This window comes from Lepidochelys kempii, chromosome 2, assembly GCF_965140285.1.
Source record: "Lepidochelys kempii isolate rLepKem1 chromosome 2, rLepKem1.hap1, whole genome shotgun sequence".
Classification (NCBI taxonomy): Eukaryota; Metazoa; Chordata; order Testudines; family Cheloniidae; genus Lepidochelys; species Lepidochelys kempii.
The window spans coordinates 268,960,720-268,982,542 of record NC_136381.1 but is presented as its reverse complement, the minus strand read 5'-3'; the positions used below and the strand labels follow the sequence as shown (position 1 = coordinate 268,982,542).

The following is a 21,823-nucleotide window of genomic DNA, read 5'->3' as shown; positions in this document are numbered from 1 at the left end:
GGCACCTAAACTCACATGATGCCTGAATTTTCACTTAAAGAGTCATTGGGCCAGATAGTGACTCTGTAGCCCAGTGGTCTGGGCATCCCCCAGGAGGTGGGAGATGTTAGGATATAGATATTCAGGCCTGTCTGTAAAGGCCTATACTCTAAGAATTTAGGTGTATTCTTATCACTTGGCTAGTGATAGAGGTATAAAAGAAAGAATCAAAACCACTGTCTGCCGGTGTAAGGGCCTTCTCTTACTGTGACAGTCTGAGGCCCTGTTCTTAGGCTAAGGCCTTTGGCTAAGCAGCAGAGGCTGCCATAAGCTGGGAAGCGACCGGTCACCTCCTCACATCCCAAACTAGTCACATTGAAATAAGGTGCTATTGGGCTGTTAGGCACTATCAGGACAGGATTGTATTCCTATCACCTCCAGAGAAAGGGAAGTGCCTAGAAAATGTAAAAGGAAACTTAGTTTGATAGCATCCTGTCTGGCAAGAACTCACCTATCAATAGCTGGGATGTGAAATCCTCACTTCTGTATTGTTTTGTCATTATAGTTCCCACTTTGCTGTTGTTTGTCTGTATAATCTCTGTCTGGTTCTGTGATTGTTCCTGTCTGCTGTATAATTAATTTTGCTGGGTGTAAACTAATTCAGGTGGTGGGATATAATTGGTTACATAATCATGTTACAATATGTTAGGATTGGTTAGTTAAATTTCAGGAGAATGATTGGTTAAGGTATAGCTAAGCAGAACTCAAGTTTTACTATATAATCTGTAGTCAATGAGGAAGTGACTGGGTGGGGGTGGGCGTGGGCATGGGCATGGGGGTGTGTGAGATGGGAACAGGGAATGGGGGTAAGAAAATTGGAATCATGTTTTGCTAAAGGGGGAAATGGGAACAGGGAATGGGGGTAAGAAAATTGGAATCATATTTTGCTAAAGGGGGAGATGGGAACAGGGAATGGGGATAAGAAAATTGGAATCATGTTTTGCTAAAGGGGGAAATGGGAACAGGGAATGGGAGTAAGGAAGTTGGAATCATGTTTGGCTAAGGGTAGGAATGGGAACAGGGACACAGGTGTAAGGCTCTGTGGTGTCAGAGCTGGGAAGGAGGATACTAAGGAAGGAAACTGGAATCATGCTTGCTGGAAGTTCACCCCAATAAACATCGAATTGTTTGCACCTTTGGACTTCGGGTATTGTTGCTCTCTGTTCATGCGAGAAGGACCAGGGAAGTAAGTGGGTGAAGGAATAAGCCCCCTAACAGGAGACTCCTGGTTTAGTCCCTCTACTTCAATGAGTCTCTCATGATTGGAACAGCTCCACATCCAAATGTCCATAGCTCAGTGGCTAGAGCACCCTCCTGAGAGGTAGGATTTGAACAGGGGTCTCTTTCTCCCTGTCTGACTGAGAGGGGAATGGAATCTGGGTCTCCCACATCCCAGATCAGTTCTCTAATCACTGAGCTAAAGGCTATGAGGGGAACTTCCTCCTCCTCCCCCCACCTCAATTTTGTGAGGAGTCAGACAGACACCTAACTCATTCTTGCAAGAAACAGCTTAGGCATCTAAGTTAAACTGACTCCAGAGGTGGGGTTCCTGACTGTGGATCCAAAGCAGAGCCGGCACCTCCCTGCAACCCAGACTTGGGTGCTGAATCTGTGAGGGGGTGCAGCTTTGGCACGTCTCATTGACTAGTTTAGGCAGCTCACCACCTACTGTGCTGGCTTTTGGGGATCCCATTCTAAAGGGCTGATCTCTCCCCACCATTGGACAGGCAGCCTAGGGCCCAGATCCCCAAAGATATTGAGGGTCCTAACGTCCATTTGAATCAATGGAAGTTAGGAGCCTAAAATAACTTTGGGACCTGAGCCGAGGGGCCTGGCTCAGGCTGTGCGGTTCCCATGTGTGGTTCCAGTGACTGTCTAGATGCCTGAAAGTTCGGAGTTGTGATGCTCAGTGTCTCGATGCATAAGTCCCTTTGTGGATCCGGGCCCCAAATACTTCAGTAATAGGTGCCAGATAAATACCCCAGACAGATGTGACATTTTATGCAACTTATTTAATACACTAATTTGATGATTTAATGAACTAAACTTTATCTTGCAACAAAGTCAGACAGTTTTTTAGGGGCTCACTCACTGGCCCTGGCGAGTGAGGCCCTCTGTTTATCTACACAGACCAGGCCCTGGCAGCTGCCTCAGCCCTGAGCCGGGGAGGGCCGTCCTGTGAGAGCAGTGGTCACGCTCCATGGCCCAGGCAGTTCTTGGCTTAGCTGAGTTTGCCAACTAGTGCAAAGCCTGCTGGTGACTTTGTGATGTGGGAGCTGGGACTGAGACTCGCCAAACACCACCCGTTATCTGGGAACGGCTCTTAGTCGTCTCTGAGCTGGGCTGGATTCAATAATGGTTCATTTAAATGGGGGAAGGGGGTGGACACTGATAACTCTTGCAGCACTGGGGAAGTTCTAGGAGACTGGCAGAAAGCTAATGTTGTGTCAGGGTTATTAAAAAGGTAAATGGGACAACGTGGGTAATTCTGGGCCTGTCAGTCTGACGTCGATCCTGGGAAAGATCATGGAGTCGTTGATTGTCATAAATTATATTGCCCTCCTTTAATTCTTTATTAATCAAAGAATTAAAGGAGGGCAATATAATTTACGGCAATCAACATGGGTTTATGTAAAATAGATCTTGTCAAACTAACTGAATACCTTTTTAGGATGAGATTACAAGTTTGGATGATAAAGACAATAGTGTTGATGTAATAGATTTCTGTAAGGTGTTGGTACTGGGGGGAGGGAGAGGGGCTTGCAGGGACTATAGTCACCCCAAAATTCACCTTAAGCCCCCCGTCTCCCCTCCCCAATGCAAAGATCAAAGCTGCTGGGCACCTGGAGGGTGGGAGAGAGCACCCCAGAGCCCCCGCCTCAGCTCCCTGTCTGCGCTCCTCTCCCAGCTCTACTTAGCACAAGCTCTGGGCTGCTGCTGCTCTGCTTGCTGGGATCCATTCTGGGGGTGCATGAGGCCATCCTGGGACTTGCAACTAGGAGCGGCGGTGGTGGTGGCTCGTTGGTGCCTTTGCCTTGTGGGGGCACCTTGGTGCTAGCAGCTCTGGCCCCACAAGGTGCCGGCACAGGGTTAAAGCGGTGTCAGGCTGCTCGCTGACACTGACTGATGTGGCAGGAGGCTGCGGGGGATCCGGGGGGACTGAAGGGATGAAGCACCCAGCTCCCCCACCACCCTTCTGAGAGCAGGTGCTCTCTGGGTAACGCATCTCCTGGTGCTGCGAGTATGGCCTCTCTGGCTTGGAGTGGCTCTGCTGGGGGAGGGGGCACTGGGATCAGCGGATGCCTCCCGGGGGGGTGGGGTGATATGGGGGGGTGGAGCAGCCTTGGAGCAATCCCTGGAGCAGAAAGTCCAAAGGCCTGGACAGACTGGGACCAGCTAAAAAAAGGAAGGGGGCACCACCATCCTGAAGTCCCCAGCCATGTGCCACTCAGGTGGGAAACCTCCACCAAGGCGGCTTCCCCAATTTTCTCAAGTCCCTTCTTGTACCATTAGCTGTTTCCCCCTCCCTTTACTTAATTCTTTGTCCAGAAGTTTTAAACTCCCCCTGCCCCCCCGATGATTTCTGCCAATTCTCTCTGAAAGCCAGGCTTTGCCAGGAACAACCAGCTTCTACTTTGTTCAGCAGGCTCAGGAGCTGCAAGTACTTGCTTCCGTTCTTTGTTGGGGAGGAGGTGTTATGTCTCCAATGCTGGGGCAGGGCCGGCCCACAACATTTTGGCACCTGAGGCTGGGAGCTCAAATGACGCCCCCATGCCTCCTCGCTTGGGCCAAAACTTTGAAAGTTCTCAGTTCTGCCTTCTTCCTGTTCTACTCCTCTCATGGTACTGCTCTGCTACCTACCTCAACAAAGGAGAACTAACAACTTAAAATGCCTTGTTCAAAAATTTTAAGTAACACTTAACTTTCAAATGCCTGAACAGCAAAGTAACTTTTCTTGTCTGCATAGTAAACACTGGCATTTTTACCTGTTTGATTAATCAAAGTGGTGCTTTCCATGCCTTCTTGGTTGCAAAGATTTGAACTGCTTCCTGATGGTCCACAGTCTGGGCCAGCTCATGCTCTGTTGAGATGGTTGCAAGGCCAACCAGCCTCTCCTGTGTCATTGTGGAGCGTAGCTGTGTTTTTATTAACTTCAGCTTGGAGAAGCTGCGTTCTCCACTGGGAACTGTTACAGGAAGTGTTAGAAGTATGCACAGAGCAACAAAAGCATTTGGAAAGAGGGTGGTCATCTTATCTGTGCACATATATTCCAGAACAGCTTTTGGAGTTGATCCTGCTGAAATGTATCTTGAAAGGGCTTTCAGTTCATCACCTAAATCACTCGCATCAATATCGTGCATGTCATCATGTGTCAACTCTGTCTCTAGTGCCCTGCATTGCTGATGTAGGTCTTCTTCAGGTATAGTGAGGAGTTTGGGAATATCATACAACATCCCAAATATACTGCTGTGTTCCTTGAGCTGCATGAAACGTTCTTCAACTGACTGTATTGCACACTCTAGCACCTGGTTAAAGAATTCAACTTCGAATTGTTGTTTGAGGTCTCTTATGGGATTATCCCGTGCCCCATAATCAAAATGTCTTCTTTGGTGACTCTTGTATTCTTGAAAGCGTGGGAAAATAGCTTCAGTGTGAAGTTCCTCTGCCAACTTCTGTGCACTCTTTAGAACTTTTGAAATCCCTCATCTGACCAGTAAGACTGTAGGTATGACTTTGCTTTGTCCAGTTGTTCCATTGCTCCAGATATATCAAAGTCAACACCTTGGAGTCTCTTGCTTACAACTGTTAGGGGGCTTATTCCTTCACCCACTTACTTCCCTGGTCCTTCTCTCAGGAACAGAGAGTAACAATACCCGAAGTCCAAAGGTGCAAACAATTCGATGTTTATTGGGGTGAACTTCCAGCAAGCATGATTCCAGTTTCCTTCCTTAGTGTCCTCCTTCCCAGCTCTGACACCACAGAGCCTTACACCTGTGTCCCTGTTCCCATTCCTGCCCTTAGCCAAACATGATTCCAATTTCCTTACCCCCATTCCCTGTTCCCATTTCCCCCTTTAGCAAAACATGATTCCAATTTCCCCATCCCCATTCCCTGTTCCCATTTCCCCCACCCTCCATTCCCTGTTCCCATTTCCCCTCCCCACACCCACTCACCCACCCACTTCCTGATTGACTACAGACTATAGAGTAAAACTTGAGTTCTGCTTAGCTATACCTTAACCAATAGTTTCCCTGAAATTTAACTAACCAATCCTAACATATTGTAACATGATTATGTAACCAGTTATATCCCACCACCTTAATTAGTTTACACCCAGCAAAATTAATTATACAGCAGACAGGAACAATCACAGAACCAGACAAACATTGTACAGACAAACAATGGGGAAATGGGGACTACAGTGATAGAACAAACACAGAAGTGAGGATTTCACATCCCAGCTATTGCTAAGTGAGTTCTTGCCAGACAGGATGCTACCAAACTAAGTTTCCTTTTACATCTTCTAGGCACTTCCCTTTCTCTGGAGGTGATAGGCGTTATCAGGACAGGATTGTATCCTAACAGCCCAATAGCACCTTCTTTCAATGTGACTAGTTTGGGATGTGAGGAGGTGACCGGTCGCTTCCCAGCTTATGGCAGCCTCTGCGGCTTAGCCAAAGGCCTTAGCCTAAGAACAGGCCTCAGACTGTCACAGTAGGAGAAGGCCCTTACACCGGCAGACAGTGATTTTGATTCTTTCTTTTATACCTCTAGAACTAGCCAAGTGGTAAGAAGACACCTAAATTCTTAGAGTACAGGCCTTTACAGACAGGCCTGAATATCTAGATCCTAACAACAACATTTATTTCAAACAGTCTGTCATGCCACAACACTACGCCACACAGCAATGTGAAGTGACGTATGTTTCTGGTGATTCCATTTCCCTCTGCCCCTGTTCTCCCATGACCAGTTCCTGTCGTAACATTATCCTCCATCACGGCAACTGTGGCATCATCTATCTTCCCAATTTGGTGTTTGACAGGCTTTATCGCCTCCACTCGACTTTCCCATCGTGTGGCACTCAGTGGTTTCAGTGTCAGAGAGGATGTTCCCAGATGTTGCTTCAAAATTTGCCATCGATGTGTTGATGCAGAGAAAAATACAGAGATGCTCTGAATTACATTAAAAAATTCAGCAGCCTCACTAGAAGCTGATGTTGCATCACTGACCACGATGTTCAATGAATGAGAACTGCATGGGACAAAAAAAGCTCGAGGGTTTAACTCTCAGATCCGTGTCTGCACTGCTCTGTTCTTTCCTCTCATGTTGGCACCATTATCGTAGCCCTGACCTCTCATGTCAGCTATCGCAATTCCCGTATCTTCCAGCTTTTTAAGAAGCACATTTGTCATACCAGCTCCTGTAGTATCATTAATGTCAATAAATTCTAGAAAATGCTCTCTGACAATCACCATTGCAGGGACATTGTCACTAGGTTCTGTTGTTGTTACAAAACACACCATTAAAGTCATTTGTTCCGTATGGCTGATGTCAGGTGTGCAGTCCAGAATAACAGAGTAATACCTTGCTGACTTCAGAACTTCTGTTTGACTTTTGTTGCCAGTAACTGTGTGATCTCATTTTGAATTGTTTTGCCAAGGTAGTGGTGTGTACATTTCTTGGGTGGTGACTCTTCTGAGATGTTTCTGGAGTACAGCACCAAACTCAGCCATCAGCTCCACAATTTAAAGGAAGTTTCCATTGTTTGGCGCATACAGCTGATCTGAAGTGCCACGCAGGGCTAGGTTTTGGGGAGCAAGCATTCTCACAATGGCAATGAGCCTTTTCAGAACATTTTGCCAGTAAAGAGACTCTGATGGAACCTTCTCTTGATGCTGATCATCTATGGTGGCCTTTAACCTTCGTCTCACCCTCAAGCTCTTTCCACCTATGGAGTGCTCTCTGGTGATTTGCTGCCTTCTCATGGCATGCCAGATTTCTAGCCAGATTTTTCCAGTCCTTTCTTCCTGTAGAACCCAATGTGTCTGGAACATTAGACTGGAAGAGTTTGCAACAAAACCAGTATGCAGCATTCTGGGTTTCTGAGAACATAAGTCATGGCCTCTCCACTTTGTCACCATTGGGGATTTCATACCAGTAATGTGTTGGATGGAAACTTCTACTTTCATTGTCTTTGGGGAACATGAAGTTTTTCACTTGCTGTGGCCCGTGCAGTACAAGGAAGTCCCTCGGGCTACTGCTCAAGTGGGTCCACAGTCCTGGATCCTCTAGACTCAAGGAACTAAACTCAGCAGCAGCTGTTTCTTGTGCCTCCACCACACTCTCTTCTCTGATCTACACTTTTCTTCAGGACTGTGCATGGCTACATACATTTGAGATGGAGATATGGATGCTGCAACAGCTGCCAGGTCATCTGCACTCTGACTGACTGGAAGATCAGGCATCTCCTCACCACTCACATCCTCACTAGGGCCGGAAGGCTCACCATGAACATTTGTGTCTATGTATCTCAGGAGAGCTCCTTCCTGCTTAGATAGAAAAGCTTCCTTTGCTTTCTTTCTTTTTCTGAATGCTGCCCCAGAGGGGTATTTTCTTCTTTCACTCATGGCTGCTGTTCTGTGCCAGCTATAGTGGCTCTCAACACTCAATTGAAGGGGACAAATAAGCAAGCTGGTAGCAGGGCCTGAGTGAGGGAAGATTTCAGCATCTTAAGGGCCTAACTGACTCCTACTACTTCAGTTGATTGCCTGTTTTCCTCAAGTGGGTTCAGGGAAGCAGCAGGAAACCAGAAACTCCCTGAGAAGCTGGGGTTAATCAGTCCAGGCTCCTGCAGGTGCTAGAGAGGTACATAAGAGGCTGCTCCTCCTCTCTCTCCCTGCAGAGCCTGCTGCAGACACAATTTTCTACACTCTGAGTCCTAGTGACCCCCCCGCCCCCCGCTATTCTGGCACCTGAGGCAGCTGCCTCAGTTCACCTCTTTGTAAGGCCAGCCCTGTGCTGGGGAATGAACGGCTCTGCTAGAGCCAAGTGAGCTTCTGTCTAATGGGAGAGGACACTTCTCCTTCTCCACTGCAGTGGCTTCAGATATTGGGGTCATACCTGGGCTTTGGTGACATTGATGTGCTATGTTTAGCGAGATGTAACTTTGTCTTCACCTTCGTATGACTCAATCCAGCCAGAAGCACCAAAGTTAGTTTCCCCCAAATTATTTTAGTTCTGTGCATTGCCCTAAACAGAAGACTATTTATGAGGAATAGCCAAGTGTTCCTTTTACTTAAAGGGTATTATTAAATAACTTAAATGTGATCAACATTAGCCTTCTTTCATCATGGCAACATAACTGGCTATTACAATAAAGCTGATCAAGACTACTGGGGAAAATACTGTTTACCACAAGTAGATTTTCAGATGACAACAGTGCCTAATTGACCCGTTAGCCATAGTCTGTTCAAGCACATATATACATGAAGGGCCTGATCCAATGCCAATTGTCTTCACTATGAAGCCTCCAATTAATTTCAGTGGGCTTGGAATCAGACCCTTGGTAAAAATACTGTTACCAGTCTCCATCAGGAGCCATGCACTCCAAATCACAAAGACTCCAGACAGTGAAGTCCCCCCTTCTCCTTTGTTTCCATTTAAATTTATATTTGCTTTCAGGTCTGATAATTATATAACTAACTTTACTGGAAGAAGGTATTTCAATGAAATAGAGATATGTTTTATTCTTTTTCAATATTACATTGTGAATTTTCTTTCTAGATGTTGATTGTAATAGCAATTTAAAATCAACATTCACCATTCTTAACTTCTTCCAACTCTTTTCTTAAATTTGCCCTATTATCATTAACTATTGCAGTACATATGGCATGTATTGTCATACCCTGGCCTGAGACCTCTGCAAAACCAAGAGTTAAGCATTGTTGTGAGTTTCAAGATGTCTTAGGGGAAAATCCACATAAAGAGTTGATAGAATAGTATGTTATCTGCTGAACCATTACACTGTATTATGTAAACACGTTTACACATTTTTTAAAGTGTCTTTTAGAATCATAGAATCGTAGGACTGGAAGGGACCTCGAGAGGTCATCTAGTCCAGTCCCCTGCACTCATGGCAGGACTAAGTATTATGTAGACCAGTGGTTCTCAAAGCCGGTCCACCGCTTGTTCAGGGAAAGCCCCTAGCGGGCTGGGCCTGTTTGTTTACCTGCCACGTCCACAGGTTCGGCCGATCGTGGCTCCCGCAGTTCGCCACTCCAGGCCAATGGGGGCTGCAGGAAGGGCGGCCAGCACGTCCCTTGGCCCGTGCCGCTTCCCGCAGCCCCCATTGGCCTGGAGCGGCGAACCGTGGCCAGTGGGAGCCGCGATCGGCCAAACCTGCGGACGCGGCAGGTAAACAAACAAGTGGTGGACCGGTTTTGAGAACCACTGATCTAGACCATCCCTGACAGGTGTTTCTTACCTGCTCTTAAAAATCTCCAATGACGGAGCTTTCACAACCTCTCTAGGTGATTTATTCCAGTGCTTAAACACTCTGACAGTTTGGAAGTTTTTCCCAATGTCCACCTAAACCGCCCTGGCTGCAATTTAACCCCATTGCTTCTTGTCCTGTCTTCAGAGGTTAAGGAGAACAATTCATCCCCCTCCTCCTTGTAACAACCTTTTATATATTTGAGAACTCTTATCATGTCCACCCTCAGGCTTCTCTTTTCCAGACTAAACACACCCAGATTTGTCAATCTTTCATCATAGATCAAATTTTCTAGACCTTTAATCATTTTTGTTGCTCTTCTTTGGACTTTCTACAATTTGTCCACATCTTTTCTGAAATGTGGTGCCCAGAACTGGACACAGTACTCCAGGTGAGGCCTAATCAGTGCAGAATAGAACAGAAGAATTACTTCTCATATCTTGCTTACAACACTGCTGCTAATACATCCCAGAAACTGTTGACTCATATTTAGCTTGTGATCCACGATGACCCCCAGATCCCTTTCTGCAGTACTCCTTCCTAGGCAGTCATTTCCCATTGTGTATGTGTGCAACTGATTGTTTCTTCCTAAGTGGAGTGTTTTGCATTTGTCCTTATTGAATTTCATCCTCTTTACTTCAGACCATTTCTCCAGTTTGTCCAGATCATTTTGAATTTTCATCCTGTCCTCCAAAGCGCTTGCAACCCCTACCTGCTTGGTATCATCCGCAGACCTTATAAGTGTACTCTCCATGCCATGAACTAAATCATTGATGAAGATATTGAACAGAACCAGATCCAAAACTGATCTCAGCGGGACCCCAATTGCTATGCCCTTGTGGTTTGACTGAACCACTGATAACTCCACTCTGGGAATGGTTTTCCAACCAGTTATGCACCCACCTTATAGTAGCTCCATCTAGGTTGTATTTCCCTAGTTTGTTTATGAGAAGGTCATGTGAGACAGTATCAAAAGCCTTACTAAAGTCAAGATATACCACGTCTACTGCTTCCCTTCTATCCACAAGGCTTGTTATCCTGTCAAAGAAAGCTATCAGGTTGGTTTGACACAATTTGTTCTTTACAAAGCCATGCTGACTATTACTTATCACCTTATTATCTTCTAGGTATTTGCGGATCGATTGCTTGATGATTTGTTCCATTATCTTTCCTGGTGCTGAAGTTAAGATGACTGGTCTGTAATTCCCCAGGTTGTCCTTATTTCCCTTTTTATAGATGGGCACTATATTTGCCCTTTTCTAGTCATCATAGAATCATAGAATATCAGGGTTGGAAGGGACCCCAGAAGGTCATCTAGTCCAACCCCCTGCTCGAAGCAGGACCAATTCCCAGTTAAATCATCCCAGCCAGGGCTTTGTCAAGCCTGACCTTAAAAACCTCTAAGGAAGGAGATTCTACCACCTCCCTAGGTAACGCATTCCAGTGTTTCACCACCCTCTTAGTGAAAAAGTTTTTCCTAATATCCAATCTAAACCTCCCCCACTGCAACTTGAGACCATTACTCCTCGTTCTGTCATCTGCTACCATTGAGAACAGTCTAGAGCCATCCTCTTTGGAACCCCCTTTCAGGTAGTTGAAAGCAGCTATCAAATCCCCCCTCATTCTTCTCTTCTGCAGGCTAAACAATCCCAGCTCCCTCAGCCTCTCCTCATAAATCATGTGTTCCAGACCCCTAATCATTTTTGTTGCCCTTCGCTGGACTCTCTCCAATTTATCCACATCCTTCTTGAAGTGTGGGGCCCAAAACTGGACACAGTACTCCAGATGAGGCCTCACCAATGTCGAATAGAGGGGAACGATCACGTCCCTCGATCTGCTCGCTATGCCCCTACTTATACATCCCAAAATGCCATTGGCCTTCTTGGCAACAAGGGCACACTGCTGACTCATATCCAGCTTCTCGTCCACTGTCACCCCTAGGTCCTTTTCCGCAGAACTGCTGCCTAGCCATTCGGTCCCTAGTCTGTAGCTGTGCATTGGGTTCTTCCGTCCTAAGTGCAGGACCCTGCACTTATCCTTATTGAACCTCATCAGATTTCTTTTGGCCCAATCCTCCAATTTGTCTAGGTCCTTCTGTATCCTATCCCTCTGGAATCTCTCCTGTCTTCCATGACTTTTTGAAGATAATCACTAATGTCTCAGATATCTCCTCAGTCAGCTCCTTGAGTATTCTAGGATGTATTTCATCAGGCCCTGGTGACTTGAACTTTATATAAATGTTTAAGAACTTTAAATTCTCAGGTTGTTACCATAATGGGTTGCAAGAGTTCGAACATCTGTAACAATTTAATTCATAATTAAAACAAGCCCAATAGCTATTTTTATATATCTCACTTTTCGTATTTTGAAAGAGTGATTTTAAGGAACTAGGTATTATTTCAGCTCCATTGCATAACAGTGCTGCTACGATTAAAGGCTCTGTAACTGTTCTATTTTATATATCTTAGCCATTAGGAGCTTATCTTTTAGGTATAGATATTTGCTCCAGGATGAATTTTTGGATTAAAGAATCTTAGCCCAAATGATATTTTTAGTACAGTTTTAGTACACTGGTCAAAAGCCTGACCAGTGTATGTTTAATGCCCAGTGTGCCCCCCCTCAATGTGGAGAGGACAACGCACCAGCCCCTGTTCCTGAGCAGATTTCCCTTTGCACTTCAAACAACACGCTGTTTTAGGTAAAAAAAAATATATATATAAAGCAGCTTTATTAACTACAGAAAGATAGAATTTAAGTGATTGTAAGTAATAACCAACTTTGATCTGTACGCTATCTAAGAAATAAAACAAAATCAAAATCTAAGTTCTATTCACTAGACAGGATTTGAATCAAGCAATGTCTCACCCTGATGGTACAAACAGTCCTCCAAACTTCCATACACCAGCTAGAAATCCCTTCAGCCTGAGACTACATCCCCAGTTCAGTCTTAGTTGCTAAGGTGTTTCCAGGTGTTGAGTTGTGGTGGGAGTGAGGCCAAGTGATGATGTCACTTCCCCCTTTTATAGCTTCTTCCATGTGGGGGGAACTTCATTGTTTCAAGCAAAGTCCCCAGCAGAGTTTGTGGAAAAGTACAGGCGCAAGATGGAGTCCAGTATCACATGATCTAGTCACATGCCCTTCCATGCATCGATGAGTTATAGCAGCCATTATTCATATACTGGCTGAAGCATCCACAGGAAAATCCATCAGGTGAGGATAAACTTCTTCCATGGATGGGCCATTAACTTGAATAGTAGATTCACAACGTGCTGGCTAGGCTGGATGTAAACTACCATGTGGGTGTTACCCAGGAGCAAACACATTTGAAATATTAGTACATAGTCAATATTCTTAACTTCAGATACAAAAATGAAACATGCATACAAATAGGATAATCACATTCAGCAAACCGTAACTTTTCCATTGACACCTTACATGACATAATTTGTACAAGATATGTTGCAATTATATAACACTGGCGAACATGGGAGTGCCAAGGTGTGACTTTGGGTACAAAATGCCACACCTTGGATGAACAATTTTTAACTTTGGGTTCTTGGCCAATTGTTCTGTTCGACTGTTTGCTATTAACTATTTGTTATTGTTGAGGTGGGATTTGTCACCTGTCACAAGATAGTGTTTCTACTTCTTGACAGGATGGCTAACTTTTCTGAAAGAAGAAAAATGTACAGCAAATGAGGAATACTCTTGGTCATCCACAAACACCTAGGTTTACATGTGAATTTGTCTGTTTGTATGAACAACAGCCATTCGCCAAACACTTAGGCAACCAAAATCTGTTCACATTTATGTTCACAAATATCAAAATGGCTTGTACATATTTGAATCAAGCAGCATTTCAGAATTTGAAGGATTTTTTCCAAACTGTCCTGGAGTATTCAACTAACTCTAGTTTATAGATTTTCATATACTTGGACATCTCTCTCAGTGCTTGAACTAGTGTTAGGATTTCACTTCCTCATCAGTAGAACTGGCTGACAAAGGATCACTACTAGTCTTCTAAAGTTGGGTCTGAATTAAGCATTTTAGATCTGTCTGCCTCCCCAGCCCTGTGCAGACAGCTGGCACTGCAGACCTTGAGCAAACCACCCAATGACCACAAGATCCATTAAGGGACGAAAGCATCAGGTCAGATTTATTGTTGATGAAGCAATAGCACCTGGCAGACTCTATGAGGATACTAAGACAGTCTGCCCTTGACAATGGATGCAGCTCAGTCAGTGGCGGGACTTCCCACTGCCTCCTAGGCTGGCCAGAGATACTCCCTCTGAGACACATCTTTATACCCTGATACAAACAAGTTAGTACTGCCCCCGACGCCACCTTGTACATGTTGGTTCGATCAAAACATTTGTATTGCATACTGTCATCCTGACCTTATCTTTTAGGAGGGGTCAGTGTGTTCCGTTATCCTTGGGGAATGTTTTTGTACCATCCTTGATATCAGAGTATTTTGGTACCACTTAATATCGGGATGTGTTTGCGTGAGTGCTCTGTGACTAGCACTTCTCAGTCAGATTCTGTGAACAGCTTCTGCCTCATACCAGGTTTCTGATACAAGGGCTTATGTCTTTGGCTCTCTTCTTACTCCATCTTCACCCCGAGGGCTCCCCGCAGTGTTCCACTGCGCAGGTCCCCTGCCTGGGCCTCCTACCCCTGCTCAGCGCACATCCCTCCAGAGTCCACCGTCTTGCTTCCAGGCTCGGCTTCCCCTGACCAAGCTGGATTTTCTCCTTTTCACAAAGGGCCACTGCCCGAGTTTTCCACTTGTCCAGGGTCCCCAGCTCTGGTCAGTTCTGACCTGCAGATCTGTTCCAGCTCTCCTCAGAACCTGGCTCTCTCTGCTGGGTCTCCTGCAGCTTTCTCCAGCTGCTTCCTGTCTGACTCTCCTGCTCTCCACAGCTCTCACCTGCCAATCTCCTCCCACTACAGCCCAGGTGTCCTCTTAAGTCCTGTTGAAGATCAGCTGACGAATCATAGGTGCACTGGCCTCTTTCCTCTTAAACCAATCTCCCCACTGTATTTTCCACTGAATGCATCTGATGAAGTGAGCTGTAGCTCACGAAAGCTTATGCTCAAATAAATTGGTTAGTCTCTAAGGTGCCACAAGTCCTCCTTTTCTTTTTGTCGTCTAAACTGTGTATTAGCAAAGCAGTAATATGAAAAATAGAGAAATGCTTTTGTTGCATGAAAGACACATTCTGCACACACAGAATGTTTTGGTTGGTGCTAAACTGAAACTGTTATGACTACACCCTTTAACACAGGATAGTAAATAACTGTTTTCCTCTTTCTTCTCTTCAGTAATCCAGTGAGATACTGAGTATTATGTTGGGATTGAACATCTTTCCGGTTCCAGGTGCAATGAGTACCTCCAAAGACACTGAACAGCTTGAAGGTAAGGTTTTTATCACTTGTATTCAGGGAAATGTGACAGGGTGTACTCACCTCTCATGAGCATCTCCTGTCAGCTGGGTGAGAACCTGCACTCTCTTTGTTCACGGCGCCCCTTCTTGACTGTTGCTCTCGTCAGGTCTTCAGTGGCTCAGCCCTCCGGCTAAGTCACACGCAGTCTAAGCACATGAAGGAACCCCTGCTGGGCTAACAAAAGTCCAACAGGGCCTGTCCCTGTGCCTTTGTTGGTATCTGCAGCCCTGCCTCCAGGCTCAGTTCTCAGCTCCTTCTGGGCTAGTTTTACATCTGTCCCTGCCCTGTTTTAGAGCACTGCCCCCAGGGCTTTCTCACTGGAGACTCTTTGCCCTCAGAAGTCCTCTGGTGTCCCTTTAAGTTCTGCCCTTCACTTGGGCCTCTAAACAAGCCTTATCGCCTCCTCAGGGCGTACACCACTTCCCCAGCGGCCGGCGTGGGGACCCAACCTAGGGACCCTACAAATAGCCACCACATGCTGCTTCCTTCACTAGTTGCTGCTTGTGTGTGCTCAGATGCAAATTACTCTCTTTCCTGTCATCTCCTCCCCCTGCTCTCTTCATGGTCATGTTTAAATTTAGCTAAACGCACATTCCTTTGTTTAGGATAGACCTGGTCACCAAATCCCTCTGACATGCCTGGCTAGAACACATTTTAGTCATCATTCCAGTGTATGTCCATACTACTTAATACCCACCGTGTACATACATCACATAAGATTATTAAAGATCAGTGAGTTACTAGTTTTCAAATGATACCTCACAAGGCATATTTTTTACCAAGATTATTACAATAATGTGTAGGCTGTAAATACAGGGGTGCCTAGTGTCACACATGTGTTAAAAGAAAAGGAGTACTTGTGGCACCTTAGAGGCTAACTAATTTAAAAGAATAAATGGACACAAATCAGATGTCAAGAATTATAACATTCATAAACCAGTCGGAGAACACTTCAATCTCTCTGGTCACTCGATCTCTGACCTAAAAGTCGCAATATTACAACAAAAAGACTTCAAAAACAGACTCCAGCGAGAGACTGCTGAATTGGAATTAATTTGCAAATTGGGTACAATTAACTTAGGCTTGAATAGAGACTGGGAGTGGTTGAGTCATTACACAAAGTAAAACTATTTCCCCATGTTTATTCCTCCCCCCTCCACTGTTCCTCAGACGTTCTTGTTAGCTCCTGGAAATGGCCCACCTTGATTATCACTACAAAAGGTTGACCCCCATCCCCCCCCGCTGGTAATAGCTCATCTTAAGTGACCACTCTCCTTACAGTGTGCATGATAAACACCCATTTTTTCATGTTCTGTGTGTATATAAATCTCCTCACTGTATTTTCCACTGAATGCATCCGATGAAGTGAGCTGTAGCTCACGAAAGCTTATGCTCAAATAAATTGGTTAGTCTCTAAGGTGTCACAAGTACTCCTTTTCTTTTTGCGAATACGGATTAACACGGCTGCTACTCTGAAACCTGACACATGCGTTAGTTATCACACCCTTTTTTCTCAATGCAGATAAAACCTAAGTGGAAGGACAAACTCTTCCTTCTCAGCTGTTTCTCTAGGTCCATAAACTACAGCCCTATTCTAAGTTAGGGCTTCCCTAGTGAGTAAAGCTGGAATCATATTCACCTGTATCCAAGATGTTATAGATATTAGGATCCAGCCCTCACAGCAGACACGTTGTGTGGGTATTGATCTGTCACTTAGTCCACAAGGGTGTCTTCAGCACTTGAAGTGTGTTTTGTCAGTGGGGGATGGAGGGGCATCACTAGGGGTCATAGATGTAGCAAATAAATAAATAAATAAATTCAAGCCCAGTCATTGAGGGGTTCATTTCAAGCACTGTCTTCCCAAAGCTGCCCCTTCCAGATTACGTTAGCCCTACACACCCTTTTTTCATAGATTGCAAGGCCAGAAGGGGCCATAGTGATCATCTAGTCTGGTCTCCTAAATAGCACAGGACAGAGAACTGCCCCAAAATAATTCCTAGAGCAGGTCCTTTAGAAACAAACAATAGTCTCATTCGCGACGCAACTGGGCCTCCTTCACCATCCATCCTGCGCACTGAATGAGCAGGGTCCTGTGGAGAAACCCCCAGCATTTCATCATGTAATTAAAGACTATCATGATTAGACCTTGTCAGGAATTTTCTGTCAATGATTTTTTTTTTTTACAGAAAATGCAGTTTCCACAGAATCAATATTTCCTCAAGAAAACTTCAATTTTGTCAAAACTTTCCATTTTCCCCTGGGACAATCAGAATAAAATATTTCATTTCAGGTTCGTTCAACGTGAATCGAAACATTTCAGTTTGTTGAACTGAACCAAAACGTTTCATTTTGAATCAATTTAATATTATATCTGATTCCCCGATTGTGTTGTGGTGCTTTATCATTATCATGGACGTAGTAGTTTGGGTGTTTTGTGACCCCGTTCTTCCCCATGGAGCAGTGCTCTTGCCTGGACTACATCTCCCATGATGTGCTATGGTCTCCCCTCTGACCAGGCCACGTGGTGCATTATGGAAGTCACTTGAATATCATGCTTTAGGGAGATGTAGTCCAGCCTGGAAGCCCAGCCCACAGGGAAGAGGCACCGAAACCGTGACCTCCATGAAGCAGTGCAGCTCCTTAGAGAAATGCAGTTTACTGCTGAACTAACTTGATATGGATTTTCCCAGGGACAGCCAAAGGCACTTCTCTGAAGCTAGAACTATGCCCCAACTAAATGTCAAGTTCCTGCTGCAAATCATGGAGGCATTAAGGCTCTTTTTAGACAGACAATTTTTTATAATGGGAAGTGTCAGGTAGCCTAAACAGAGGGGGAAGCACTGTATGTGGAATGGGATGCAGTACTTAACACGGCAGGGGCTATTTTTTCTCACAAACCTCAGGCAAGATATCTGTCACTAAGACCTTTATCTGGCTCCTTTATTAATTGTGGTTAGGACTAGGGTGATCAGATAGCAACTGTGAAAAAACGGGACAGGGGGTGGAGGGTAATAGGCACCTATATAAGAAAAAGTCCCTAAAAACGGGACTTTTTGGCCAAACCTAAGTGGCATTACAACCCCATGCACCAGGTTACAAAGCCACTCCCTTTTATCTGTCCCAGGCAACCCTGCCCCCTACCTCCTCATCATGCTGGATGGCAGGGCAGCTGGGCCAAACCTGAGTGGTGCTGCAATCCTACGTGCCAGGTCACAATGCCTGGAACAGGGAGTCAGGCCCAGCCCCGCTGGACAGGAACCACAGCATATCCTGATCTCCCTCATATCCACTCTCAACCCCTCTTTTACTCTTCTCCGCAGCCTCTCATCTTCTCTGGCTCCTCCCCTCACAATACAAACATGCTTCAGTCTCTCCCATCTCAAAAATACCCACCCTTGACACCACCTGACTCTCCAGTTACCACCCCATTTCCCTTTCATCTCTACCCTCATTGAATCCACTGTTTACAATTGCTGTGCAGAGTTCTCCTCATCCAACTCCAGGGAGTCAGGCCCAGCCCCGCTGGACAGGAACCACAGCATATCCTGATCTCCCTCATATCCACTCTCAACCCCTCTTTTACTCTTCTCCGCAGCCTCTCATCTTCTCTGGCTCCTCCCCTCACAATACAAACATGCTTCAGTCTCTCCCATCTCAAAAATACCCACCCTTGACACCACCTGACTCTCCAGTTACCACCCCATTTCCCTTTCATCTCTACCCTCACTGAATCCACTGTTTACAATTGCTGTGCAGAGTTCTCCTCATCCAACTCCATCCTAGACTCTGTACACTCCAACTACTCCCTGCTGCACTCAACCGAAAGTGCTCTTAACACACTCTCTAATGACCTCTTCCTGGCCAAAGCTCAGAACCAGGACTCTCTCCACCTCCTCAACTGGCTGGCTGCCTTCAACACTGTGCTCTTCTTGGAATCTCATTGTCCCTTGGCACCTGTAACTCCATCCTCTCCTCCTACCCCTCTAATCTAGTCATTCAGAGGATCCTTCTCTTCTCTCCCTCCGCTTTCTCTGGGGATATCACAAAGCTGTGTCCTCAAGTCCCTCCTCTTTTCATTCTACACTTTGTCTACACAAAAGTATAGTCTATATAAGAGTAGACTATTGTATCAGTCATCACAAGGAATGGGACATGCTGGTCCCCATCCCTTTGGTGCTGTTCTGCAAGAATAGCCAGCTGAGCCCCCAGTGCCCTATTGCACCTTCCCCCCATCCCATCAGACTGTGGGTGAGCTGGGTTGGGGCAAGTTTGGGGGATACCTAGAATCTCACAAAGCTGCTGAAACACTTTGGAGTCACAGTTTCTCTTTTGATCCAGGTGTAACTCACCCGGGACCCCAGATCTGGTGAAGAATTCATTCACTAGGGCCCCTGCTGCTGTCACAGCAGGTCTGGATTGCATATCAGATAAGCCCCAGGCCATTTTGTGGTGTAGTCGATAGCAGCCAACAAATATTGATTGCTAGCCTCTGTCTCAGGCCAGGGCCCAAGCACATGAGTGGCAATGAGACACTGCTGCAAAGGGCCCTCCATGTCTTCAGGGACCCTTCTTTGCATTGCTAGAATCACGTTTCCCACACCAGCTCTCATCATCCTGCCTGCATTTTACACACTGGCAATTCTCCCTTCACTTGGCTAAGGTTTTTGCAACCCCAAAATGTCCACCAATTTTAAGCTCTTGACATAAAAATTCAGAAAGTCCTTTTTCAATGTATCTGGTACAGCCATCTGGTACCTGTACCCATCACTCACTGGTCTCTCCCATCTCCTGTACAATATTCCATCTTTAAACTCCAAGATTTCCAACTGTGGCCAGAAAGCTTTTACCATGGTATTGTGAAGGAAGGGACACTACATTCCAGATGTCTGAATTTCCAATTGATTTTCCAGTCACACACTATCCCGACATCAGGATCCTCTCTTTGGGAAGCTTGTAGTTGCTCTGGGGTCCATTCCTGCTGCAGCCCCACCCCCATTGTTCCAGAGGATGAACCAGGAACATGGGCATTTCTATGGATTAGCGGAAGAGAGGCCCACCCATCCCCTTGAGCAACTAATTCCTGGCTCTCTTATTAGGGCAGCGTTTGCAACTAGCCACCCAACAAGGCCATCTGGACAAGATGCCAGCATTACCATGCCTATGGCCAGGCCTGTCTGTGATTGTGTGGGATTGTAGCATGGCAGTTTCTCCAACTGCCTGGCAAGCTGTCCCTCAGGATTGCTGCATCAAAAGAGCCATTGCAGGGAAGCATGGTCTGTCCTGACCATAAACTTCTTCCTGTACAAACAGCAATGGAAATGTTCCATAGATTTAATCCCTGCCAGGAGCTCTGTTCAGCTGGTGCAGTAATTTCTCTCAGGAGAACTTAGACTTTTACTATAATAAGCCCCCACCCTCTAAAGTCCCTTTTGTTGTTGTGTCAATACCTCCCCCAGACTGTAAGCACTAGCATCTCTGTCCAGCAGGAAAGGGGTTTTGAACCATGGCTGAGCCAAGGCGGGAGCAGTCACCAGAGCCTTTTCCCACCCTCAGGACGCTCCATCACACTCTGCTGACTCTGAACGGGTTTCCCTTCCTCACGCAACCGAGCCAGTGGTTTTCCAGTATTGGCAAACCCACAATTGAACGTTCTGTACCAGGAGCAGAGCCCTGTAAAACAGCACATCTGTGCATGTCTGGGGCATTGGCCAGCTCTGTACAGCCTCCGTTTTCTTTTTGTCAGGGGAAATTCCCTCCCCACTCATTGAGTGCCCAAGGTCGGTTACCTCTTTGTGGAACAAATCACATTTCTTTGGGTTCAGTTTCCAATTTCCACCTTCAGCTTATCACAAACTATTTGTAAATGTTTTAGCCTGCACCAGGCGATCCTCTAGGTGTACCAGACAGGCTGAGAGGGGCATGCCATGTAATACCCTCTCCATTCATCTTACAAATGTGGCTGACTCATTGCACAAGCCAAAAGCCATCACTTTAAATTGCCCTGCTGTGAAATCAGCCTCTTCCCTGTCCTTTGGATCCACTTCCACTTGTCAATACCCACTTGTAGTGTGGAAAACTACATTGAACCTGCCACAGCATCTGGGGTAGCATCTATTCATGGTAATGGATAAGAATCCTTTAAAGTGGTTTCACTGTATTTGCAATAGTCCACACAGAATCTGGTGCTGCCGTCCTTTGTCATAAGCAGAAGTATGGATGAGACCCAAAGACTGTTTGAAAGCTAAACAATGCCTTCCTCATACATTCCGATGGCCGGTAGTACCTCTTCTCTTTTTGTTACTAGTGACAGCTCGAGGTTGTTGTTTAATAGGTCAGTTTCCCCCAGTATTAATCTTGTACTGGACCAGAAGAGTACAACTAATATCTTCGTTGGATGAGAGAAGAACTCCTGATTCCTAACCAGAAGGTCTCTTACCCTGTTGCGCTGTCCCCCGTTTGAGTGTGGAGCACTGCACTGAAGAAGTCCAATAGAACTCTAGCCGCTCACCTTCACCCCTTCACCACTGTTGTTTTCTTCTATACCAATATTTACCAGATCCACTGGTTTACATTTCACAGCCCCAGTTCTCTTTTTTACTCTTCGCTGCTTGTCAGAAACATTCAGCAAATGAACAGAGATCATAGAATCATAGAATCGTAGAATATCAGGGTTGGAAGGGACCTCAGGAGGTCATCTAGTCCAACCCCCTGCTCAAAAGCAGGACCTATACCCAATTAAATCATCCCAGCCAGGGCTTTGTCAAGCCTGACCTTAAAAACTTCTAAGGAAGGAGATTCCACCACCTCCCTAGGCAACGCATTCCAGTGTTTCACCACCCTCCT

The 21,823-nt window shown here is 45.7% G+C and overlaps 1 protein-coding gene across 3 annotated transcripts in view; it reads left to right on the top strand.

Annotated features, from left to right (window-relative positions):
- Positions 1-21,823, top strand: part of LOC140905775 (GTPase IMAP family member 8) — a 37,810-nt gene that overhangs the window by 1,581 nt on the left and 14,406 nt on the right. For 2 of the 3 annotated variants that reach the window (XM_073329239.2, XM_073329237.2), the window contains exon 2: positions 14,858-14,951. In XM_073329239.2, the coding sequence (XP_073185340.1) occupies positions 14,882-14,951 (70 nt within the window). In that variant the 5' untranslated portion in view covers positions 14,858-14,881. Of the gene's footprint in view, positions 1-14,837; positions 14,952-21,823 lie in introns of those variants that run through there. The other variant, XM_073329238.2, reaches the window with a different exon arrangement.